Below are 27,680 nucleotides of genomic sequence, written 5' to 3' on the forward strand. Positions count from 1 at the left end.
ACTAAGCAGCATACCAGTGCCCCCCGGCCTATGGACCAGGGGGTCAGCCGGCCGCGTCACTTCCGGCCGTGGTGGGGGAAGGCAAGGGTACAAATACCTTCCCCACCCACGATGCACCCTCTTGCCTGCTGTCCGTCTCGCTGTTTCCCGCCCTACCGCTTACCCGGCAGACAGCCAGAAGGGGTAAGGGGAGGGGAGGAATCTAACTTATTGTTTTGTGTTGCAGGAGGAGTTACAGGGCGATCCAGAATCTGCAAGGTACAGAAGGGTACTACATGCAGCAGCACAATAAGGGTGCAAAGCCAAGTATACCCAGGGATGTCTTAGCGTTGTCCCCTGGAAGATCGACGGTGCCCCGTTAGTCCTACGGGCGGTTGTGGGCCTGAACAACCGGGGTCTGCCTGGAACGCTCAGCCCCCCTTTTGGGGGACGTGAGTAAGTGTGATGGGAGGGGCGGCCCCTCCCAAAAAATTGGTAATCACCGACTGGCGACGGCCACGGTGAATTTTGCTCATCAGGCGGGCAGGCGGCATAAGGGCTGGCCTTCCCTTGGATCGCCCGTAAGATAACCCACCATTTTGGCATATTTGTTATGCAAATAAACCTGCATCAATTTTCTCCACTAACAAAGTGTCGTGTGGTTTATTTATGTATTTTGCTGTACGAAAACTGAGAAGGTGTCTTGTGGTTTATTTATGTATGTTGTGGTATGAAAACTGAGAAGTGTTGCCTATATTGGCACTAACCTCGTCGACTCTCTGAACACAATTTAAATGTGTCATACCAAGTTCTACACGTCTAAGAGCAGTGGGGCATAACTACTAGGGGATGGGGGAGCACGGAGTTAATCCGAAATTGCTCAGGCCGCACTACGCCATTCTAAAAACGCAGGGCTGTGCCGTATTTATGATATTGCAGCGCAGCCCTGCATTTCCCCCAGCGCTTGCGCTAAAATCAGCTGCCTAGCGCCAATGCAGATGCCCTTGCATCATAGCGCAAGGGTTCCTGCGTTGAGGGAATGATTGTTTATATTCCGGAAGGTGTCCCTTCCTGCACATAAACAATCACTAATGGCGATTTGACAATGACATTTTTTAATGATTGATTATGTTCAGGAAGGTACACCTTCCTGCACATGAACAATTCTTGATGACGACTTGCTCTTTCTATGTGTGCTACAGAATGCAGCACACATAAAAACAGCAAATACGAGGAGAAATAAACCATTTCTCCTCGTTTCTCCATGTTTAGACCAGGTTACTTTGTCTTAATTTTGGCGCTGCCTCCTATTTACGCCACCCTTGTAAATAGGTGGCAGCGTCAACATCAAAGGTTGTTGCGGTCGAACCCCCACCGCAAAACACCCATTGCCCGCCCCTTTCACATTAAGTGTAGCATGAAAGAGGGCATTATTTACAAGGCGGTGTTAAGACACGTTAAGTAGCTTAACACCACTTTGTAAATAAAGCGAAGGGTTTATTGCAAAAAGTACGTCGCAAAAAGTGGCATTCCTGCGGAGATAAGACCTTGTAAATAGGCCAAGTGTGTCTTTCAGCTATTTCTGAGGTATACCACCAAAGGATATCTAGAAGCTAATTTATAAAATCGTAAAGCAAACCAAAAATGTTCTTTATAAAGTTTCTTTTGGAATATGGTAAATTGTTGTTTAGTTAAAAGAGGCTTGCTTAGTTCTAAGTGGGGAATACTATAAGAGTTTAATAATATATATTATGATTTTCCTTGTCTGTGACATCATTGTGAATTAAATATGCTAACTTGTCCCCTCGCTATATTTCCAGGGCTTGTGCCCTGTGTTAATGTATTTATATTTTCCTGTGCATTTGAATTCAGCAGCACCTGAGGTCTGGTGAGCTCTAGAACTGCCAACAAACGTCACCTGCCTTAAAAAGTAATATTGCCCTTTATAAACACACAAATAAAATAAATATACAAATAGGACTAGACCTTAGTTATATATTAATGCACAATATAAACAAAATATGTACAACTTACACATCACGTGTGATCATCATAGCAAACGCTGTGCGGCCAGTGATGAACCTCTTGATATCTCATCACATCACATGCCTCCATTTTACTATAAGACACTGGTGCATTGAAGCTTTATTGCTTCAGATAAAGGCTCAAGGCAGCATCACAGCCCAGGGGGGGACCCTCAGGACTGAGGCCAACCCTTGGGAGGAGGGGTTCCACCATGGGAGGACCCCAAGACTAGCGGCCAGCCTTCTCTTCTGAAGGTGGCCATTTCCTATCATGCGTCAATACTCACGGGGGCTTTGTTTGCACTGTCTTCCACAACCGTTGCTTACGCAGGTCTGACCCCCAGGACAATTTCCTCCTCGACCACACTTGTCAGCGCACGGTCCTATGTCTGGAATAGAGAAATACAACTGTATTAATACAAATTAGAAAACATGTTAAAAACCTGTGAGTGCCCCATTTTGGCACCATACTAAGTTTACAGCATCGTATTGGCTGAAGATATTCATGACGTAATGGCAGACTAGAGTCAATACACCATTTCCTCAGAACCTTGAACCTTTACTGACTTTTCTCAACGCCAAAATCCATATCCCATCTGCCTCATTCTGAATCCACCCCTTAGAGAGAAACACTCCCTTGGAATGTTCCAGACTCAAAAATGGACAATAAGTCATCAAAATGGCGGCTGTACAAGAAGTGACATCATCTAAGCTTTGGTACTTTTGACATCAGATGTTCCCCCAACTCTTATGCCGTAAGAATGAAGTAGTCTCCTACTTGATGCTGAAGGGACAAGAGAAGCACAAACAGATCAAACTGTATAAGGTAAACTGCTCAGAAAGACAATGTCCTTTCCCTTCATGCCACTGGCTTCCTGACCTCAGAGCAGGAATACCTAGGCTGGTGCTGGGGTTTAAAAGGCTAATGCAGGGGTAACAGCTCCTGCCTCTGATTGGTGACCGGGGGCTCAGATCAAATGATGCCCTCCTCGTATGGACAGCCGGGCAGGGCATTCACCTCAAGATCCCTACGACTCATCCCACCGCTCTGTGGCACGCTGGATCCTGCCATGCGATCACCAGTATGTAGCTCTTGCTAAAATACATAGGGGCTGATTTATGTTCCCTGGCCCATCCCTGCAAATCAGCAGGGATGCGCCAGGGAAGATGCGTCACGCAAGTTTGCCCTTGCGCTACCGCAGATGCGCCACATTTACAATGCGGTGCATCGTGGCGCAAGGACAAGCAGATGCGTGACGCATCTCCCGGCGTAAGGTTGGCGCAGTGCTGAAGTTGTGTCGCAAGCGCGACGCAACTCCAGCACTGTTCCAACCTGCCCTATCCCTAACATGGTGCGTCAAGCCTTACGCCTGCTTCAAGCTGGCGCAGGGTTTTGACGCATCAGCGTTGGAAAAGTGACTCAGTGAAATCTTATAGATTTCACTGAGTCACTTTTCAGGGGCGTTCCTGCAACGGAACGCCACCCCCTGTGTAGAAACGCCCACATGAAACCTGACGCAGGTTTCATGTGGCGCAGGGCCTTACACCGTGACGCATCTCCATAGATGCATCACGATGTAAATAGGGCGCAACGTGGCACAGGGTTTACGCCGCCGCTGCGTCACAAAAGTGACGCAACGGTGGCGAAAAAGGGGCGCAAGTCCCACATAAATCTGCCCCATAAAGTGGAGCGACCTAAGACCAGCGATGAGGAAAATCAATGGTGATGGGTGGAATATGTTAATTCACCTCTGCCTTTGGTAATTACTGGGTCCACATTTCAGACCCTTGTTTTTGTCAATGTGCTACTTGAGACAAAGATTAGCCATATGTAAATCAGTTGTGATTCCGCTCCAATAAGAACAGTCCACCTTGTACTGCCAGGCCAGGTCCACCTTACAGGAAATGCAAGATAACCACACTAGTTTCGGCCTCTTTCAGCTTCATAATGTGATGGTTTATATGTGATTGTGAAGAATAAGTTAATGTGAACGGTAGTGAATGAATATAGGTGGGTATGCTTGAGTGTGATGTGCTACGTGCGAATGTGAAAGGGTATGCATCAACGTGAAGGGGTATGTGTGGATGTCAAGGGGTGTGTGTGAAAGTGAAGGGATATGCCTGCAAGCGAAGGGCAATATGTGAATGTAAGTCAGTGAGCATGAAACTGAAGGTGAATGCATAAATGTGAGAGGGCATGCCAGATTGTCAGAAGATAATAATAGATTTGAAGGGCCATGTGGGGGTGCGAAGGGATGATCATGAATGGGAAGGGGTCTCAATGAATGTGAAGCGGCAGTTTTTAATGCGATGTTATATGCACAAGTATATAGGGGTATGAATTAATATTAAGCCCTGTGTGTGAGCGTGAAGGTTTGTGCTTGAATGTGAAGGGGTATGTGTACCCTACCAGACGTAGCCGACTTGTATTTTAAGTAGTGGTAGTAAAAAATACTTTATTGCATTAATCATTTGATTACAATAATAGAGAATAAGCAAGCATAAAAATAGAATTAAAAAAAATCACATAATTTCCATGCGTGGTGTCCTATAAAAGAAAACATACATAGGTTGTGACACCTGTTTTTGCATCTATATACACATCCAATAGTAAAAGCCATTTAGTCGTTTAATGTTTTATAGGCATTTTCTAAAAACGGAACCTTCTAATTGCACTTTCCCCTGTGAGCCTAAAACAATAACGTATAGCCTCCGTAGTTGTTCTTATTTTGGCATTATTAAACATGGGGCGTAAATATGTCCTCCGTGTAGGCAACAGCCTCGGGCAAATGCACATTAAATGTTCAAGAGTTTCCTGGCCGATTCCACAAAGCTGACATACCTGTGTATCTTTGAGAGCCTGATTCCAAGTCCCTTCAAACTCCCCTATCGGAATGTAAAATTGTCTGAACCTTAGGTATTTCCATTTAATATAACTGGTCAGATTCCATCCCAAGTATTCTTCAGCCTGCAAGGTATACGTGTCCATTATTAAGCCCGTATGTTTATATTTCCCGGCCTGTAGAAGATCTAAATTCCACTGTGTTAACTTTAATGTTTTACATAATAAATGTTTCCGCACATCCCTGGTCATCCGCCCCATCTCCTGTATATCAGGCAGATCATAGGAGTCAATTTCCATCATTATGCTAGACAGTTGCAGATCTCTTACTTTTCTACTCTGAAGTTCCACCATCATTAGATGTTTCAATGTGCATGATTCGGCCTTAGCACAGTCAATAATATAGTTAACACAGCTGTTCTTAGGCAGCATTTCCAGAGATTTTAGGCCAAATTCCAACCGTATCATACAATGTGCAGTAGCCTGTCGTAGATGGAGTATGGTGCATACACATTTCATAAAACATTTTTCGAGCTCAAAGATGACTTTCTTGTTCATGGCAGGAGATGCATACAATAAAAGCGGAATCATTTTCATTTGTGAAGCTTTAAGTGATGGAATAATTGCATTCCCTCCGAACATTATCATAAATCTCGCAATTGATTTTGTAATAGTTGTAGATTTTACACTTTTACTGACCATATGGTTTAACCATAACTTTTTGTCAAATGTTACGCCGAGGTAGTTATATCGGTCCACTACCTTGATTGGAGTTTCTCCTAAAGTCCACATTTTTGATTGTGTAGACTGTCCAAACGTCACAATTTTTGTTTTAGACAAGTTAGCTATCAAACCATTCACTTTGTTATATGTATCTAGTTGGTTTAGTTGGTGTTGTAATCCATTAGGAGTTAAGGATAAAATTACTAAATCATTGGCATATGCTAGGTATGGTATTTTTTTGTCACCTAATTTAGGTGCCACATCCATATCTGAACTTAACACCGAATCGATATCTGCAATGTACAAAGAGAATAGCAGTGGAGCGAGGACACATCCTTGCTTAAGAACATTTGTGGTATCCATTTTTGGCGATAATGTATTATCATGAGCCAACTTCATCCTGACCCATGTATCCGAATGCAGGCCGATAATAAAATTTAGAAGGTTTGAAACAACCTCCCATGCTGTTAATTTAATCCACAGCCTTTGCGGGTTGACCTTGTCAAATGCTTTGTAGTAATCCACAAAGCAGGCGTATAGTGTTATCTTCCGCAAGCTTGACTTTTTTCCTATAAGGGCCAATGAAGCAATATTATCGAGGGTCGAACACCCTAAGCGAAATCCAGTTTGAGTTATTAGTATTAATGATTTTTCCTCCGCCTATGCCCTTAATTTATTGTGGAGGTGCTTTGCAAGCAATTTCCCTTCAAAATCCAGCAATGCTATTAATCTATAGCTGGACAGATCATCTTTTGGGCTTCGCTTGTAAATCAGATGAATAATCACTCCTTTCCAGGAAGATGGTATCATTCCACATTTAATTACCTGTAAAAACAACTGTTTTAACATCGCACTCCAAAATGTTATGTTGAACTTTATCAAGCCGAAAGGGACACCATTGGGTCCTGCTGCCTTGGATGAGCGGGAACTCTTTATTAATTTGACAATTTCATCTTAAATTATTTCTGTAAATGAACTATCCACATTAGTTGTCATATATTCACATATAACAGATGGTTCATATAAAGCTTTGATATGATTTTCCCACTTATAGCTTGAGACAAAAAAGTAATCTGACTGTTAATGCGAATTTGTGCCCTGTCCCACCCGGGACCAAAAAGCTTGCTCATTCCTAGTCGATGTAGCATGATATAATTTAGCATAAGCGGTGTCCACACTATACCGCTTTATCTGTGAATTCCTACTCTTGAATTCTTTCTTTATGTCTTGTATTTTCATATTCCGCTCATTCGAGATTGGAAGTTTTAAGATATGACGCATCTCCTTACCATAGATTCTCTTTGATTCAGGTAATTTTGAAGTCTTCGTTACGTTAAAAGTTTCATCGCAGCTCCTGTATACTTGCCACAAGACTGGATAATATATTTTTTAAAATAGATTGCCAGCCATTCGAATAGCTGTCTCCAGACTTTAATATAATCATGTCTTTCTCAGTCCTGGCTATCATGGTTGCTTCAAGGTTCGATGCCTTTATTTGTAATTTATTGTTCCAGATTACAGCAGTCAATCTGCCACTATTGGCCGTTGCATGGGTCTCCCAATAATCGTGCCTAATACTGATGACTAACCTTTAGGGATCATGGTCACTCTCGGCTCTTGGAATAATGGCAACTAGTCATATATAGACCTAGCTATACTAACAGAATCTTGGCTCAGTGAATACTCCTCCCCTTGCCTGGACTTATTAGTCCCTCCCAACTACAATATCGCCAGACTGGACAGACGTCCCAACAAGAAAGGAAGAGGCATTGCCTGCATCTATCGATCTTCCCTCCTTGCCACTGAACTCTTGGCGTACACCACTGACTCCTGCGAATACCTCGCACTCTCCATTTGCAGGAACTCACTACATATCTGCAACCTACACATTTTCTACCACCCTCCAGGCACCAACGACTCTTTTACCGATCATCTCCTGGATATCATCACAACTAAGACTTCCTCCAATGCCAAGGGGATTTTCCTAGGTGATTTCAACATGCACTGGAATGACACTAAAGATCCCCACGTCAACGCTATCAAAGACCTCCTAACTGACCAAGCCCAGACTCAAACCTGTTCTCAGCCAACTCACTCAAAAGGGGCCATCCTTGACTGGATCATTTCTAAGGAATCCTCAGTCAAGCTCATCTCCATAGACCCTTGTGACTGGTCTGACCACCACTCCATCTCCTTCATTTTACCAGGGACCCACAAGACTAAAGCACAGCAGCCGGTGATTCCCAAACGCTGGACCAGAGACACTAAGAACCTCGACCTTATGGAACTGGAGGCACGCTGCAAATCTGACCCCCCCCCCTACGCACATAACCTCGGTCAGCGACCTAAATGAGCATTACTCATGAACTACATCAATCACTCTGGACGACCTTGCCCCTCTAAAGCTAAAAAGAACACAAGTCAAAGAGAGGAACCCTTGGTTCACTGGTTCCCTCAACTTGGAGAGGAGGTCCCTATGGCAATATGCAAGAAACTGGAGACAACACCCCTCTGAGACACATCTTAAACTTCTCCGCCAGGCGAGAAACTCCTACAACAAGCACATCCTCAATTCGTAAAAAGAATATTTCAGATCTGAACTGGGAAACGCCAAGAATAGACCCCGTAAACTCTTTGAACTAGTCAAATACCAATCCAACAAACTGGCTAAAACACCAAAAGAATCCCCCAAATCTCTAATATCGTCAGAGGAATTCTCCTCTTTCTTCGCTGATAAAACCACGGCTCTAGGAATCGAACTCAGTACCGCCTCCTACTTTCAACCCCTTTCGGACCTCCTAAAAACCAAGCCCGTTGGACCGACTTCGAATATTATGACGAAAACTCCATCTCCAAAATCCTCTCTACCCTTAACCCTAACAATCACTTTAATGACCCGCTACCCTCCAACTGCCTCACTGCTGCCTCCAAATCCATTGTGCCTTCCTAGACTGCAATAATAAACGCCTCTCTCCAACAGGGCTCGAGTCCGGACCCCTTGAAAGCCGGCCAAGTCCTCCCTATTCTAAAAAAAACCATCACTGGATCCAACCTCCCCCGACAATTTCAGACCTATCTCCAATATCCCGCTACTAGCCAAAGTACTGGAGAAATGTGTACAACAACAACTAAGTCAACACATCAATAACTTCCACCTACTTGACGACTTCCAATCCGGATTTAGACCAGGGCATAGCACTGAAACTACTGTGCTCCACATCGTGGACGATGCCCTCCAAGCCCTAGACCAAGGCAAAACCTGCCTAATAATCCTCCTAGATCTTTCCTCCGCCTTCGACACGGTCAACCATGATAAATTTCTCGAACGCCTCTATCTCAGGATGGGTCTGGATGGTGTGGTCCTAGACTGGTTCAGTTGCAGCACACACAGAATGAGGAAAAGCATCAGTTGTCTCTTCCTGCACAAAAACAATCCTGCTTAGAAAACGGGCACACTTGCAGCATGACGCAAAGGTACCTTCACTGCGCTAGACAGCCAAAAGTACACCGGTGCAAGGAGAGGACAGGAATGCACAATGATGATTGTTAATGTGCAGGAAGGTGTCCCTTCCTGCACATAAACAATCACTAATGGCGATTAGTAGCTCATATGTGTGCTGCATTCTGCAGCACACATGGCAGTAGCAAATCGTCATTATTTAATGATTGTTTCTATGCAGGAAGGGACACCTTCCTGCACATGAACAATCATTATTGGCGTTTTGCTCTTTCTATGCGTGCTGCAGAATGGGGCACACATAGAAACAGGAAAATGAGGAGAAATAAACAATTTCTCCACCTTTTGCCATGTTAAGACAAGGTTTTTTGTCTTAATTTTGGGGCTTGCTCCTACTTACACCACCCTTGTAAATAGGGGGCAGCGTCAACACCAAAGAGTGTTGCGAACGAATGTGCTCCACAACACCCATAGCCCGGCCCATTCACACTAATTGTAGCGTGAAAGGGGGCATTATTTACAAGGCGGGGTTAAGCCTCGTTAAGTGGCTTAACGTCACCTTGCAATGTACGCAAAGGGTTTATCACCGAAGGAACATTGCAGGAAGGGACGTTCCTGCAGCATTAAGCCCCTGTAAATATGCCCCAGTGTGTCTTTCAGCTATTCCTGAGATATACCACCAATGGATATCTAGAACCTGATTTATAGACTCGTACAGCAAAGCAAAAATGTTTGTTTAAAGTTTCTTTGGGGTTAGGCTAAATTGTTGTTCATTTAAAACTGGGTGGTTTAGTTATAAGTGGGGATTATTATAAGAGTTTAATAATATATATTATGATGTCCCTGTCTGTTGCATCATTATGAATTAAATATGCTAACTTGTTCCATTGCTATATTTCCAGGGCTTGTGCCCTGTGTTAATGTATTTATATGTTTCTGTGCATTTGAATTCAGCAGCACCTGAGGTCTGGTGAGCTCTAGAACTGCCAACAAATATCACCGGCCTTAAAAAGTAATATTGCCCTTTATAAACACAACAAATAAAATAAATATACAAATCAGACTATACCTTAGTTATATATTAATGCACAATATAAACAAAATATGTACAACTTACACATCACGTGTGATCATCTTAGCAAACGCTGTGCGGCCAGTGATGAACCTCTTAATATCTCATCCCATCACATGCCTCCATTTTACTATAAGACACTGGTGCATTGAAGCTTTATTGCTTCAGATAAAGGCTCAAGGCAGCATCACAGCCCAGGGGGGGACCCTCAGGACTGAGGCCAACCCTTGGGAGGAGGGGTTCCACCATGCGAGGACCACAAGACTAGCGGCCAGCCTTCTCTTCTGAAGGTGGCCATTTCCTATCATGCATCAATACTCACCGGGGCTTTTTTCGCACTGATGTCCACAACCGTTGCTTACGCAGGTCTGACCCTCAGGACAAAATCCTCCTGGACCACACATTTCAGCGCACAGTCCTATGCCTGGCATAGAGAAATAGGACAGTATGAACAGACATTATTAACATGTTAAAAAACCTGTGAAAGCCTTATTTTGTCACCATAGTAATGTAAATAGCATCTTATTGGCTGAAGATGTTCATGAGTCATGGAAGCCGAGAATCAATACGCCATTCCCTCAGAACCTTGAACCTTTACTGACTTTTCTCACAACCATAATCCAAATCTCACCTGCCTCATTGTGAATCCACCCCCTAGAGAGAAACGCTCCCTTGGAATGTTCCAGACTCAAATATGGACAACAAGTCACCTGAATGGCAGCTGTACAAGAAGTGACATCATCTATGCTTTGGTACTTATGACATCAGATGTTCCCCCCTACTCTTAGGGCCTAAGCATGAAGTAGTCTCCTACTTGATACTGAAGGGACAAGAGAAGCACAAACAGATCAAACTGTATAAGGTAAACTGTGCTCAGAAAGACAATGTCCTTTCCCTTCATGCCACTGGCTTCCTGACCTCGGAGCAGGAATACCAAGGCTGTGCCAGGGTTTAAAAGGCTAATGCAGGGGCAACAGCTCCTGCCTCTGATTGGTGACCAGGGGCTCAGATCAAATGATGCCCTCCTCTGAAGGACAGGCGGGCAGGGCTTTCACCTCAAGATCCCTACGACTCATTCCGCCGCTCTGTGGCATGCTGGATCCTGCCATGCGATCACCAGGTATGTAGCTCTTGCTAAAAGACACAAGGTGAAGCGACCTAAGAACAGCGTTGAGGAAAAGAGATGGTGATGGGTGGAATATATTAATTTGTCTCTGCATTTGGTAATTACTGGGGCCAAATTTCTGACCCATGTTTTTGTCACTATGCTACTTGGGACAAAGATTGGCCATTTGTAAATCAGTCTTGATTCCGCTCCAGTAGGAAGAGTCCACCCTGTACTCTAAGGCCAGGTCCACCTCAGAGGAAATGCAAGAAAACCTAGAAAAGTTTCAACCTGTTTTGGCTTCATAATGTGATGGTTTAAATGTCATTGTGAACATATGGGTGAATGTGATGGGTAGTGAATGAATGTATTGGGGTATGTTTGAATGTGATGTGCTTTGTGTGATTGTGAAGGATCGTGCATCAATGTGAAGGGGTATGTGTGAATGTCAAGGGGTGTGTGCGAAAGTGAAGGGATATGCCTTCAAGTGAAGGGGAATTTGTGAATGAAAGTGCGCATGAAGCTGAAGGTGTACGCATGAATGTGGGAGGATATGCAAGATTGTCAGAAGATAAGAATATATCTGGAGGCCCATGTGGGATTGTGAATGGGTGTGCATGAATGGGAAGGACTAGCAATGAATGTGAAGGGGTAATTTTGAATGTTAAATTTTATGCACGAGTACAAAGGGGTATGCATGAATATTGAGACCTCTGTGTGAATGTGAAGGGATATGTATGGAAATGGTATGTTTGAATGTGGAAGGGTATGTGTGAATGTAAGAGGGTATATGTAAATATAAAACAGTATTTGTAAAGGGTATGCGTGAACGTAAAGGGGTATATGTGAACCTACAAAGCTGTGTGTGAATGTGAAAGGGCATGTGTTAGAACTGGGGGTCTCTAGTTGGCAGAGGTAGGTACCTTTGACCAAATAGGGACCCTTGCTTCTAAGTCAGGGAAAGGGTATTACACTACTGGATAACCCCTGCTCACCCCCTTGGTAGCTTGGCACGAGCAGACAGACTGATCTTAGAGGCAGTGTGCTAAGCATTTGTGACACATACAGTAATACAGTGAAAACACTACAGATAGACACCATATAGACCTAACACAAGACCACAAATGACAAAAATCCACAATACTGTACTTAAAATTGACGTAAAGATGGTAGAATTAGCTTAGTTCAAGTTGTAGGTAAATGCAACACAGTTCTCACAAAAGTATCTAGATGCGTAACGCAAAATAAACAAAAGGCTCGCAGCGTTGGAGATGCATCGGTTTCTTGCTTCAGGGGAGATGATGCATCGCGCCTCAATGCTTGCGCAGAGTAGGGGATGTGTCTTGATCCTTACCAGAGAGGAGGTGATGCGTAGACTCTCGTGCTGCAGCCCAGTTGCGATGCGGCAAGATGGCACCTCAATGCGATGCGACAATCCGGTGCGATACGATAAGATGGTGCCCTTGATGTGACGATATTGAGATGATGCGGCACGCCCTGGCAGCCTTGAGGTGACTCTGTACTTTGGAGCCGCGACAGGCCCTGCGACACACTTCTCCGGTGACGCGACGGCAACCCTCAGGGCTGTGACACGCTTCTCCGGTGATGCGACAGCAGACAGCTGCGACGAAGGCACACCTCTGGGAGATGCGGCGGCGGCACGCTTCTCTGGCGATGCGATGACTACAGCTGCGGTGGCGACACCCTTCCTCTCGTTGCGTCGCGCTTCCAGCTCCCAACGATACGCAGACTTCTGCAGATTGAATTCCCAGCAAGGAAATTCAGGGGGGAGCTGGTGTTGAAGTCTGTTGTCCCTGAGACTGCATCAGGAGGCAAGCACAAGTTCAAGCCCTTGGAGAACTATTCTGCAAGATGATGAAGTACACACAAAGTTACTTCTCCTCTCCTTGGCACTGAAGACACCACTGTAGGCCAACCCAGCAACACAGCACACTGGCAGGGGGGCAGTCCACTTCTACAGCTTCCTTTGGTTCTTCTCCTTGGCAGAGGTTTCTTCTTGTTATTCCAGAAGTGATCTAAAGTCTTGGGGTTTGGGTCCACATATTTATACTACTTTTCTCTTTGTTCTCTGAAGGCAGAGAGGCCTTTGCCTAGTCCAAACCAGTACTTTGTTTACCTGACTCCTTCTTTCCTTTCAGAGTGCAGGGCAGAGACATAAGACACACCACAGGAGGTGGAGCCAGCATTGTGGAGGGAAGGCACAGCCCTATTCAGGTCCCAGGTGCAACTCCTCCCACCCATTTACATGCAGATCTTCCTATTTAGCCCTGTGCTGACTCATCCTCTCCCCTGGAATCCCCCAGCCCCTGTCACTCACAGAACCAGACACAAAATACACAACATAGCAGAGGCAGGCTTGGACAGTTAAGCAAGAAAATACCTACTTTCTAAAAGTGGTATTTTCAAACACAGAATGTTAAAACCAGCTTTACTAAAAGATGTATTTTATCATTCTGAGTTCAGGCATACTAAACTCGAATGTCTACCATGTTCCCTGAGTAAGTTAGGATTATAGAATGCAATAATCGAACTGCCCATTCTGGCCTATGGGGAACACATAACCTTGTAATACTGAAAAACGAAAATGTCTGTAATTCACTATTAGGACATGCCACACACACCAGGGCATGTCCTACTTTATACTTACAATGCACCATGCCCTTGGACCTACCATGGGGGTGTCTGATATGAAGATAGGGGAAGGTTTAGGGACTGGCAAATGGGTGCACTTGGTCAGTCAGCTTGACAGTACCAGATTGCACATAGGCTCTGCAATGGCAGACCTGAGACACACTTTACAAGCTGCTTCTGTGGGTGGCACAACCAGTGCTGTAAGCCCACCAGCAGCATTTGATTTACAAGCCCTGGGCACCCATGGTGAATTCTTTTGAGAGTTTGGTCACCTGAAGCACGGGTGCTGTGCACATGGCAGTCTTCGGGGCGTCAAAAGCCTTCTGACAAGTGTCAGTCCAGTTCACTTTCTTGGGCTGCTTCCTGGACGTCAGCTCAGTCAAGGGTGCAACAATGTAGCCATACCCCTTGACAAACCTCCTGTAGTACCCCGTGAGTCCTAAAAAGGCTCTCACCTGTGTCTGAGTCTTTGGGGGTTCCCATGCCAGGATGGTATCAATCTTGGGTTGCAGGGGCGCCACCTGGCCGCTCCCTACCTGGAGCACCAAGTACACCACAGAACCCTGCCCGATCTGGCACTTACTCGCCTTGATCGTGAGGCCTGCCTTGCGCAGTGCCATCAACACTTCCCAGAGGTAACGCAGATCTTCTTCCAAACTGGCGCTAAAAACTCCAATGTCATCCAGGTAGGCGGCGCTGAAATCTTCCAGTCTACCGAACACCTGGTTGACCAACCTCTGAAAGGTGGCAGGGGCATTCTTCATCCCAAAGGGCATAACCCAGAATTGGTAGTGCCCATCTGGTGTGGAGAATGCTGACCTCTCTATGGTCCCATCAGTTACGGCGATCTGCCAGTACCCAGACGTCAAATCAAACGTGCTGAGGTACCGTGCAGCCCCTAACCGATCAATGAGCTCATCAGCTCTGGGGATGGGGTGCACGTCAGTCCTGGTGACTGAATTGAGCCCTCGGTAGTCCACACAGAACCTGAGTTCAGGTGTGGCACCAGGCGAGGCAGCCTTTGGGACCAAGACCACTGGGCTGGCCCAAGGACTGTTGGAGGACTCAATAACCCCTAACGCAAGCATCTTGGAGACTTTCGCCTTGATGCAAGTCCTGACCTTGTCAGTCACTCTGTAAGCCTTGTGCTTCACAGGAGGACTGTCCCCAGTGTCCACATCATGGACGCACCACTCAGTGACACCAGGAACCAAGGAAAACAAATCAGAGAATTGTCCCAACAGTTGGCGACAATCTTGCTGCTGGTCAGTGTGGCAGAGAGGCTGACGCCATCCACTGACCCATCTTGCTCTGTGGCAGACAGGAGGTCAGGAAGAGGCTCTGTCTCCTCCTCCATTCCATCATCCGTTGCTAGGAGCATGCCCACTTCGGACCTTTCTAAGTGGGGCTTCAGGAGGTTAACATGTAGGACCCGCAAAGGGTCCCTTGGAGACCGCAAATTCACCAAGTAGGTGATATCTCTCTTGTGCTCCACCACCTCAAATGGACCGTTCTACCTGTCCTGGAGCGCACAAGTCTCTACAGGAGCCATGACACAAACTTTCTGTCCAGGTTGAAGCTCAGAGTGGCATTCTGATCGTACCACCGCTTATCTCTTCCTGGCTGGCTTCCAGATTCGCCTGAGCGAGCTCTCTGAATCTCCGAGTCTGGTTCCTGACGGCCAGCATGTAACTGTATACATCCTGGGGAGGTTTCCTGGGAGATTGCTCCCAGCCTTCCTTGACCAGACTCAAAGGTCCTCTTACCGGGTGTCCATACAAACGTTCAAAGGGACTGAACACTAGGGACTTTTGTCGCACCTCACAGTAAGCAAACAGAAGGCATGGCAAGAGGACGTCCCACTTATGCCTCATTGGTTCTTCAAGACCCATGATCATGCGTTTAAGGGTCCGTTGAATCTTTCAACCAGCCCATTACCTTGGGGGTGGTAACAAGTGGTGAACTTGTAGGTAACACCACACTCCTTCCACAGGGACTTCATATGACTGGATATGAAATTAGCACCATGGCCTGACACCACCTCTCTGGGGAACCCCACAGGGGAGAAAATCCCCATCAGTGCACGTCCCACCACGGGGGCTGTCACTGTCTTAGCGGGATGGCTTCCAGGTACCGGGTGGCATGGTCCACCAAGACCAGGATAAACCTGTTGCCCATGTCTGTCTTGGGGTCCAGTGGCCCCACAATGTCAATGCCCACCCGTTCAAAGGGGGTACTGACTACCAGGAAAGGTTGGAGAGGAGCCTTTTGCTTCCTTCCACTTTTCCCACTTGCCTGGCAAGTTTTACAAGTCCTACAATGAGTATCTGAGCTCTTCCGTGTTAGACCTGGCACCTTGGCGTGGGTCTCCCTTCCATTTTTCGCTGTTGCCTCATGTGTTTTTGCTGGTGTTAGTTGCTCAGGGCACTGTGCCACTGCTGTCCAATGCCACAGTGCCAGTGCTCCCTATTGTAAATTAATGTATGAAAATTTGTGATTCCATGATTGGTTGGTTTGGTTTACCTGTCAGACCCTAGTACAGTGCACCAGGAGTGCCCAGGGCTTGTAAATCCAAATGCTGCTGGTGGGCTTGCAGCACTGGTTGTGCCACCCACAGAAGCAGCCTGCAAAAGTGTGTCTAAGGTCTGCCATTGCAGAGCCAGCGTGCAGTCTGGTACTGTCATGCTGACTGGGTAAGTGCACCTACTTGCCAGTCCCTAAACCTTCCCTTTTCTTCATATCAGACACCCCTATGGTAGGCCTAAGGGCAGGGTGCATTGTAAGGATAAGGTAGGACATGCCCTGGTGTGTGTGGCATGTTCTAATAGTGAATTACAGCCATTTTGGTTTTTTAGGTCTCGCCTGAGACAGCGCCTGCTGTCTCTTCGAGACATTTAGTAAGTGGCTTTTAAAAGTGCCACCAGAGGCTTTTGGTGGCCTAAAGCTTGAGTGCACGTGAGCGTGCACGCCCGCAGCCGCCATCTGCCTTTCTGTCATGGCTCATTAAGCCTCCTCCACCCCCTTGCTGTCTGCTCTCACTACCCCCCCTTCTCCCCCCTCCCTTCTCCCTCTCCCTCCTCGTTATCTTGTTATTCTTAACTTTGCAACCCTGCCTGTAATAGCACTTTTCCCATAACTTTTAGCTGTGTTGCATGGCTAAAAGTTATGATGAAATAGCGCTAAGGTGCATTCGAGCGCTATGAAAAATGTGCTATAACATGTTAGTTGGAATGAATGGAGCCACAACAAACACTTCTTTGGCTGCACCAGGCTGGGCCCGAGCACAGAGCTCATTAGTGCTATGAGGTATGTTTGCAGTATGTTAAGCACAAGATACTCCAGATTGTAGCCCAGCTGAGGAGCCTTAGAAAACATGGCTTGTATTCAACGTATCAATAGTAGTACACTAAACTGCTAGGTGAAATGATCCGCATTCACGGGTGACTGTTTGTGGAGGGGGTTGGCCAGAAAGGGAATAAATGATGATTTATAGATGGAGCTTAGAAAAGCAGAGCTCAGACATCCATTAAATGAGGCCCGTGCTTATAATTCCAAACAGAAAGGAGAGGCCAGCGCAGGGACTTTACCACTCATCAGCTGACCCCCGGGTTCTATGAGTAGCTCATATTGCAAAACATGGCAAATATATAAATATATATATATATGCAAAAAAGGAGCAGAGAACTCTGGGTAGTTCTCAAGTTTAGGTGGAAAGCAGCTCCTGTATGGAGCACTCTCAACACCAGCGACACTCTAGATCTGCTCACCTCAAATGTCTGTTTTTCTATCAAAGTTTTTAAGCATAGGATTAGCACAGTGCCATCCACGTCGAGATAGAAAAGGACAAAGCCTTTTGCCATTTCTACAGCAAAGTCTTTAAGCATAGGACTAGCACAGTGCTGTTCTTGCCGAGCTGTAAAATGACAAAAGCCATTTACCACTCCAGGCACAGTATGCACTGTAGAAATGGCAAAAGACTTTGTCCTTTTCTATCTCGGCATGGATGGCACTGTGCTAATCCTATGCTTAAAAATTTTGATAGAAAAACAGACATTTGAAGTGAGCAGATCTAGATTGTCGCTGGTGTTGAGAGTGCTCTATACAGGAGCTGCTTTCCACCTAAACTTGAGAACTACCCAGAGTTCTCTGCTCCTTTTTTGCATAATTTATTCATCACTCTATGCCTGAAAGGGTATTTTTTTTACTTATACTGGGTGCTCCCTGGTGTCTGGACAAAGCTATACCTCTCTGAAGAGCTCTAATTAGAGTGAAACGCTGTGTCAGGGGTTGCTTTTGCTCATTTCAGGTTAGCTTGGTTGGTATTTTACCAATTCAAAGCTGTAATACTGTGCCTGGAGTGGTAAATGTCTTTTGTCATTTTACAGCTCGGCAAGAACAGCACTGTGCTAGTTCTATGCTTAAAGGCTTTGCTGTAGAAATGGCAAAAGACTTTGTCCTTTTCTATCTCGGCGTGGATGGCACTGTGCTAATCCTATGCTTAAAAACTTTGATAGAAAAACAGACATTTGAGGTGAGCAGATCTAGAGTGTCGCTGGTGTTGAGAGTGCTCTATACAGGAGCTGCTTTCCACTTAAACTTGAGAACTACCCAGAGTTCTCTGCTCCTTTTTTGCATAATTTATTCATCACTCTATGCCTGAAAGGGTATTTTTTTTACTTATACTGGGTGCTCCCTGGTGTCTGGACAAAGCTATACCTCTCTGAAGAGCTCTAATTAGAGTGAAACGCTGTGTCAGGGGTTGCTTTTGCTCATTTCGGGTTGGCTTGGTTGGTATTTTACCAATTCAAAGCTGTAATACTGGGCCTGGAGTGGTAAATGGCTTTTGTCATTTTACAGCTCGGCAAGAACAGCACTGTGCTAGTCCTATGCTTAAAGGCTTTGCTGTAGAAATGGCAAAAGACATTGGGGCATATCAGCAACACCCGGCGATAATTATTGCTCAGCGCTCTTAGCATGAGGATAATTATCGCCGGGTAACGTGGATTTTTATGGCTGAGATAGCGTGCTATTAGCAACGCTTATCTCCTCAGCGATTAAAATCCTCACGCTAACTGCCTAACGTGAGATTATCGTTGGAAACCCAGAGATAATCTCACGCAATGTGGCGTTAGCTTGCTGATAGGGACTCACAAACTTAGTCAAACGATTCAACGATTACAAATTTGATGAGGGGGGGATGTGTTATGATCTAGTAAGCATTTGATGCATCCTCTCTGTTGCTGTCCTTGCCTTGCTGCTCAGTCTATGTGATGTCATCGGAATGTTGAGAGTGTTGGAGTAGGAGCAGAGATCAGTTGGTGTGGAAGGGCTGAGCAGCAGGGAGGCTGTTCCTGGTGGGGCATTGCTGGACATTGATTAAGGCCTGGCATGAACTTGTTGTGGATCCTGCTTGAAGAATAAAGCTGAGATCTTGAACCACATCTTTGGACTACCTAGCTTTCTTTTATTTGTAACACTGGCGACGATTTTGAAGAACCTGCGTGCTACTTGGAGATTGGACTTTTTAGAAATCAAAAGAATTTCGACTAACTGAATCATATGGATTTAAAGAAACCTGGCACCCTTTATGCCCCACCAGTGACCCCGTCAACGGTCGCCCAAGACTAATTTGTGCCAGTTTCTATTTGCCTGTCTACTACTACGTTTTGTTCCTTCTTTATTGGCCTGCTGTGACATACCACACACTCTCTAACGTGTGCTGTGGTATCCTTGGTTGGTACAAGTAAGACTCCGCACACGATAGTCTAGTTTGTAGTCTTTAATAGTAGGTCCGACGAGCCACCGCTCCACACACTCACACAGATCAGCTCCAACTGCCATCATCTCGAACCTATCGCAGCATCATTTTTGACACGCATTTAGAATAGAATGAACACGCTTAACAAGCATAGTTAAGCACAACATATTACCTCTTTTTGTAACAACAAAATAAACACAAAAACACAAAGGAATAAAATAAAAAAACACAAACAATGGTGAGATTAAAAGTACATACACAACAACATCAGAAACAGATGTGAAGTTAAAAGAAACACAAACAACAACTTCAATTGGCTTAACAATACCACTAATACTCTTCAATAATCTTAACAATACCATGAATGCTCCCAGTACCAGAACATTAATAAATGGTTAACGCAGCTTCCACGGAAGACGTCTAACACGCAAAGACCTCTCCCTTTCCTGACCAGACACACTCGTCCTCAGACCAATTTTGGAGGAAACATTAGAACACCCCGTGGAAATAGATGACTCCACAGGTTTGTTTGAAACCGCTTGTACTTTGACCACCTTACTCATATTCCACCAATGACCACCCTTAACCATTACCGCACCACCACAAACCCTTTCCACACATACAGGCTCACCAAAAGTCACACCACCCTTCCTAACACCTCTTGTGTTCGGTGAGCAGTCTATATATCGACTTTTTAATATCGAGGGACATAAATATCGAGTCAAAAATATCGAATGTCCAAAATATCAAAATAGCTAATATCGATGTGAAAAATATCGTTATTTTTTTTTTAATTATATGTCGATGTAAGTAATATCGTTCGAAATAATATCGACATGTGAAAATATCGTTATTGTGTGTTTAGTAAATATTTTGAAGTTGTTTGTATAAATATTTAAAATGTATATAATATGAGAAATATTTATATTGTTTTAGGGGCGGGATGTTGGGTTATAGGGGATAAGGGTGGGGAGTGTTTTAAAAAAGTTAATATTTTTTTTTAATATATTGTAAAATTTAATTATTAAATTTAATTTAAAATGTGAAATGTATATTTAATTTTAGGAGCGGGATGTTGGTTTATAGGGGATAAGGGTGGGAAGTGTATTAAAAATGTTTATATATTGTTTGAATTTGTTGAAAAATTAGTTAAAAATTGTAAATTAAATTTAGAATTTAAAAAAAAAAATTTAGGAGCGGGATGTTGGTTTATCGGGGATAAGGGTGGGAAGTGTATTAAAAATGTTTATATATTGTTAGAATTTTTTTGAAATTTATTTAGAAATTGTAAATTAAATTTAGAATTTTAGAAATAATTTTAGGAGCGGGATGTTGGTTTATAGGGGATAAGGGTGGGAAGTGTTTTACAAATGTTTATATATTATTTAATTTAAAACAAAAACATTAATTTAGAAATTGTAAATTAAATTTTGAAGTTTAAATAAAATTTTAGGAGCGGGATGTTGGTTTATAGGGGATAGGGGTGGGATTTTTATTTTTTTTTTATATATTTGTTAATTATTTTTAAAAAAAAATTATAAATATGAAATAAATTTTCGATTTTTACAAATATATTTCGCTGCGGGATGTTGGTTGATAGGGGATAAGGGTGGGAAGTGTTGTAAAAATGTTTATATATCTGTTAATTTTAAAAAAAATTAATTTAGAAATTGTAATTTTTTTTAGAATGTTACAAATAATTGTAGGAGCGGAATGTTGGGTTATAGGGGATAAGGGTGGGAAGTTAATTTAACATGTTTATATATTGTTAATTTCTAAAATATTAATATTTAGAAATTTTACATTTATTTTTGAATTTAACTAATCCCATAATTAAATATAGATTTCAGTCAGAGTATTAAATTAATAAGGTTCACTGTCCAGCACTTATTTTAATTTAATATAGAATGGAGTGGGAATAGTAAATTAATTTAGTTCAGTGTCCAGCACATACTGTAATTAAATATAGGTTGGAGTGAGAATAGGAAATTCATTAAGTTAAGTGTCCAGCACTTATTTGAATTTAATATAGACTGGAGTGGGAATAGTAAATTAATTTAGTTCAGTGTCCAGCACCTACCCTAATTTAATATAGGTTGGAGTGAGAATAGTAAATTAATTAAGTTCAGTGTGCAGCACTTATCTTAATTAAATATAGATTGGAGTGGGAATAGTAAATGTATTCAGTTCATTGTCCAGCACCTACTGTAATTTAATATAGTTTTTATTGAGAATAGTAAATTAATAAGTTCAGTGTCCAGCACTTATCTTAATTAAATGTAGATTGGAGTGGGAATATTATATTAATTTAGTTCAGTGTCCAGCACATACTCTAATTAAATATAGGTTGGAGTGAGAATAGTAAATTAATTAAGTTCACTTTCCAGCACTTATTTTAATTTAATATAGACTGGAGTGGGAATAGTAAATTAATTTAGTTCAGTGTCCAGCACCTACCCTAATTTAATATAGGTTGGAGTGAGAATAGTAAATTAATTTAGTTCAGTGTCCAGCACTTATCTTAATTAAATATAGAGTGGAGTGGGAATAGTAAATTAATTAAGTTCATTGTCCAGCACCTACTGTAATTTAATATAGTTGGGAGTGAGAATAGTAAATTAATTAAGTTCAGTGTCCAGCACTTATCTTACTAAAATATTGATTGGAGTGGGAATAGTAAATTAATTCAGTTCAGTGTCCAGCACATACTCTAATTAAATATAGGTTGGAGTGAGAATAGTAAATTAATGAAGTTCAGTGTCCAGCACTTATTTTAATTTAATATAGACTGGAGTGGGAATAGTAAATTAATTTAGTTCAGTGTCCAGCACCTACCCTAATTTAATATAGGTTGGAGTGAGAATAGGAAATTCATTAAGTTAAGTGTCCAGCACTTATTTGAATTTAATATAGACTGGAGTGGGAATAGTAAATTAATTTAGTTCAGTGTCCAGCACCTACCCTAATTTAATATAGGTTGGAGTGAGAATAGTAAATTAATTAAGTTCAGTGTGCAGCACTTATCTTAATTAAATATAGATTGGAGTGGGAATAGTAAATGTATTCAGTTCATTGTCCAGCACCTACTGTAATTTAATATAGTTTTTATTGAGAATAGTAAATTAATAAGTTCAGTGTCCAGCACTTATCTTAATTAAATGTAGATTGGAGTGGGAATATTATATTAATTTAGTTCAGTGTCCAGCACATACTCTAATTAAATATAGGTTGGAGTGAGAATAGTAAATTAATTAAGTTCACTGTCCAGCACTTATTTTAATTTAATATAGACTGGAGTGGGAATAGTAAATTAATTTAGTTCAGTGTCCAGCACCTACCCTAATTTAATATAGGTTGGAGTGAGAATAGTAAATTAATTTAGTTCAGTGTCCAGCACTTATCTTAATTAAATATAGAGTGGAGTGGGAATAGTAAATTAATTAAGTTCATTGTCCAGCACCTACTGTAATTTAATATAGTTGGGAGTGAGAATAGTAAATTAATTAAGTTCAGTGTCCAGCACTTATCTTACTAAAATATTGATTGGAGTGGGAATAGTAAATTAATTCAGTTCAGTGTCCAGCACATACTCTAATTAAATATAGGTTGGAGTGAGAATAGTAAATTAATTAAGTTCAGTGTCCAGCACTTATTTTAATTTAATATAGACTGGAGTGGGAATAGTAAATTAATTTAGTTCAGTGTCCAGCACCTACCCTAATTTAATATAGGTTGGAGTGAGAATAGTAAATTAATTAAGTTCACTGTCCAGCACTTATTTGAATTTAATATAGACTGGAGTGGGAATAGTAAATTATTTTAGTTCAGTGTCCAGCACCTACCCTAATTTAATATAGGTTGGAGTGAGAATAGTAAATTAATTAAGTTCAGTGTGCAGCACTTATCTTAATTAAATATAGATTGGAGTGGGAATAGTAAATGTATTCAGTTCATTGTCCAGCACCTACTGTAATTTAATATAGTTTTTATTGAGAATAGTAAATTAATAAGTTCAGTGTCCAGCACTTATCTTAATTAAATGTAGATTGGAGTGGGAATATTATATTAATTTAGTTCAGTGTCCAGCACATACTCTAATTAAATATAGGTTGGAGTGAGAATAGTAAATTAATTAAGTTCACTGTCCAGCACTTATTTTAATTTAATATAGACTGGAGTGGGAATAGTAAATTAATTTAGTTCAGTGTCCAGCACCTACCCTAATTTAATATAGGTTGGAGTGAGAATAGTAAATTAATTTAGTTCAGTGTCCAGCACTTATCTTAATTAAATATAGAGTGGAGTGGGAATAGTAAATTAATTAAGTTCATTGTCCAGCACCTACTGTAATTTAATATAGTTGGGAGTGAGAATAGTAAATTAATTAAGTTCAGTGTCCAGCACTTATCTTACTAAAATATTGATTGGAGTGGGAATAGTAAATTAATTCAGTTCAGTGTCCAGCACATAAATATAGGTTGGAGTGAGAATAGTAAATTAATTAAGTTCAGTGTCCAGCACTTATTTTAATTTAATATAGACTGGAGTGGGAATAGTAAATTAATTTAGTTCAGTGTCCAGCACCTACCCTAATTTAATATAGGTTGGAGTGAGAATAGTAAATTAATTAAGTTCACTGTCCAGCACTTATTTTAATTTAATATAGACTGGAGTGGGAATAGTAAATTAATTTAGTTCAGTGTCCAGCACCTATCCTAATTTAATATAGGTTGGAGTGAGAATAGTAAATTAATTAAGTTCAGTGTCCAGCACTTATCTTAATTAAATATAGAGTGGAGTGGGAATAGTAAATTAATTAAGTTCATTGTCCAGCACCTACTGTAATTTAATATAGTTGGGAGTGAGAATAGTAAATTAATTAAGTTCAGTGTCCAGCACTTATCTTACTAAAATATTGATTGGAGTGGGAATAGTAAATTAATTCAGTTCAGTGTCCAGCACATACTCTAATTAAATATAGGTTGGAGTGAGAATAGTAAATTAATTAAGTTCAGTGTCCAGCACTTATTTTAATTTAATATAGACTGGAGTGGGAATAGTAAATTAATTTAGTTCAGTGTCCAGCACCTACCCTAATTTAATATAGGTTGGAGTGAGAATAGTAAATTAATTAAGTTCAGTGTCCAGCACTTATCTTAATTAAATATAGAGTGGAGTGGGAATAGTAAATTAATTACGTTCATTGTCCAGCACCTACTGTAATTTAATATAGTTGGGAGTGAGAATAGTAAATTAATTAAGTTCAGTGTCCAGCACTTATTTTACTAAAATATAGATTGGAGTGGGAATAGTAAATTATTTCAGTTCAGTGTCCAGCACATACTCTAATTAAATATAGGTTGGAGTGAGAATAGTAAATTAATTAAGTTCAGTGTCCAGCACTTATTTTAATTTAATATAGACTGGAGTGGGAATAGTAAATTAATTTAGTTCAGTGTCCAGCACATACTGCCAACTCAGTCAATTGTGGTGTACCAGAAACTCACCTCAGAACCCAGAACCCAGTCTCTGGCTAGTATTAGTGTCCCATTCGTTATCCGAGATTAGGCTCAGAAATCACAATGAAAAGACAACACAGAACTAGCGACTCAGTATCTTCTCAGGAATGGTGGGAATCCGAAATACCTGTCCGTATATTATTCTCACATCAGTCCACAAGAAGAATCAACAGAGACACGGGGAAAATAAAAAGAGTTTATTTTTATAGACCACGTGTCCTAAAATGCAGTAGGTTGGCTAATACAAGCAGACAAATGATTAAAATCAAAACCATCAGCTTCGTTACAATACCATAGAATATAAAAGGGGTGATCATATTATAATGACAGTGGATAATATCACCTTCCCTTTACTAAGAAGCTAATATTATTATTATGCTAATAGAAGGTCTCTTAGGCTTCAATAGGGGACCACATACCTCAAAGATCAGCTTAGTGAAATCACATCACAGGAGCATCAGGAGTCTTCTCGCAGGAAGGCTCCTCTTCGGTCTGAATATTAAACATGATGTGTGCATTATTAAAAGCACCAACTTTCAGGTATTCGCAGCTGCCTGTGTGTTATGGCTAAATAGTGGGTCGATCAACCTGGAGTGGAAAACATGCTTTGTCTAACGACCCAGACTGTTTTGTCACGCCATGTACAGACCAAGGTCCATGCGCAGAGCTCGGGATGGTAATAACAGATTGCTTCCGTGTGAGGCAAAGCTCGAGTCAGCAGTTTGTTTAAGCAATAACATGTAAACGCAGTGTCGTGCGCAAAAGCGGCAAGATGGATTTCTAACATCTAACGCGGTTATGCTAACTTCACAATGTATGTACGTATTAAGGGAGTCCTCACTACATGCACCCTTGATGGAAGCACTATACAGTAGGCAAGAAAAAAGAGAATGCAAAGTTCAGTTTCGACAGAGCAGAACAAGGTGTATTCAATTAATAAACAATTTATAGTTCAGGCAAAAGTAGAAAACATGAAAATCGAAAAGGGGAGAAAAAAACCACAAACATGTGATGGGAAAAATTAAAAATTGTTTATGTGGACAGCAGTCCAAAGGCACGGGAGAAAAAACATAGAGGACCACAGTTTACTCAATCCATGAACGTATATGCAGCATACGTGGCCACTGCTTCCAACAAGAAATCGTTTGCAGAGCCATGAAAAGTTTCAGCCATCCAATTAATCAAAGAAAAGGAACATACATGTTCTTCAATGAGCGGAGCCTCTAGCACAATCAGAGGGCAACCCAATTGTTCCTCCAGATAGCTCATATTCAAGAAATTATAGGCTGCTCTTGCGATGTCCCAATTACCCAGGATACCATGCGCCGCACCACAGGCCATAATCCGAACACCAGAACAGGCAAACTCGTGAGACACTAAGGGCCTCATCAGTCGATCATAATCCGGCACCGGAGACACCATGTTGGTTAAGCACAAATCCAAAGGCCATTCAAAGGGACAATCTAGGCAGTGAAAGACTGGCTGTACGCAGGTGAAGTAGGAATACCGGAAGGATAATCCATACGCCAGGCTCAAAGTCGCCAATGGTAGCGTACCATAAAATTCAAGCATCCTGTCACGGAGAAGATGCAGACGGGACAGGTTGTCGTGTGGCACAGAAAGAGCAGCCATTTCGCAGTATGAAAAGTAAAAGCAGCACTCCTGCCACAAGCGCCAGAATCAGCGGGACACCTCCAAAGATGCTCGAGAAAATAGAGTGAAAAAATGCCGCAATCACACCACAAATAGTTTGGAAAGAGGTCACGAGGCCCGAGCCCACAAGCTTAAAAAAATGAGCTAGGCCAGTCGTGGACGAGGAATTGAAAATTGTTTGGATCAAAGCACCAAAATGTAGGGGGAGGTCAGTATTCAAAAGCGCCTGTACCTCAGTACGCGTATTTGCAACGTGAAGGACAAATGTTTCACCGGAGGAAGTCAATGGCACCTCCTTTTTGGACAATAGCGCCTTTATTCTGCTCATTTTGTTGAACTCTGCTTTCAAGGTTGGAATCTAAGGCCAGATGGAAACATCCAGCAGCCCATGCGGGGGTGGAAATAGAACATTATTGCAGCACACAAGTCTCTGCGATACAGTCACTATGTAAGGGATTCCCACTAACATCCCGCAGCAAGCTTCATTGTTCAGAATTAAATAACTACCGTTTGCAAGCAGCGTGAAAGATGGCGTAATCACTGGCACTGGGATACCTTTCATGACGCAGGCCAAATTTGGAGTTTGTACATTGTATGCACTGTGTAATTGAATGTGTCTATATACTACAGAATGATCAGGTGTCGTTGTACATTCTTCACCTGTCAGAGAAACCTCAGTACCGTCCCTTGTACATCTATACATAAAAGGGAGGGACCAAACATCATGTATGAAAGCAGTGCCCAGCTGTTGATATCTACCCAGAGCATAGTTTTTTATACAGGACGTAAACTTGAAAAGCGCGAATGGGAGAGTGATCAACCCATGTAATAACCACACGCCTGTATCCAATTCCGCTACAGAGAAAGGTAAAGGTTCAAATTTTTCAATATGTAAC

The 27,680-nt window shown here is 42.3% G+C and overlaps 1 protein-coding gene across 1 annotated transcript in view; it reads right to left on the minus strand.

The window, feature by feature from the left end:
• The window catches only part of LOC146806322 (uncharacterized), a 194,807-nt gene that overhangs the window by 18,736 nt on the left and 148,391 nt on the right, over positions 1–27,680 (minus strand). The window contains exons 4-5 of the mRNA XM_085620627.1: positions 10,420–10,521; positions 2,291–2,392 (exon numbers count right to left, since the gene is read on the minus strand). Of these exons, the coding sequence (XP_085476753.1) occupies positions 2,291–2,392; positions 10,420–10,521 (204 nt within the window). The remainder of the gene's footprint in view (positions 1–2,290; positions 2,393–10,419; positions 10,522–27,680) is intronic.

Source organism: Triturus cristatus, chromosome 8 (assembly GCF_964204655.1).
Source record: "Triturus cristatus chromosome 8, aTriCri1.1, whole genome shotgun sequence".
Lineage (NCBI taxonomy): Eukaryota > Metazoa > Chordata > Amphibia > Caudata > Salamandridae > Triturus > Triturus cristatus.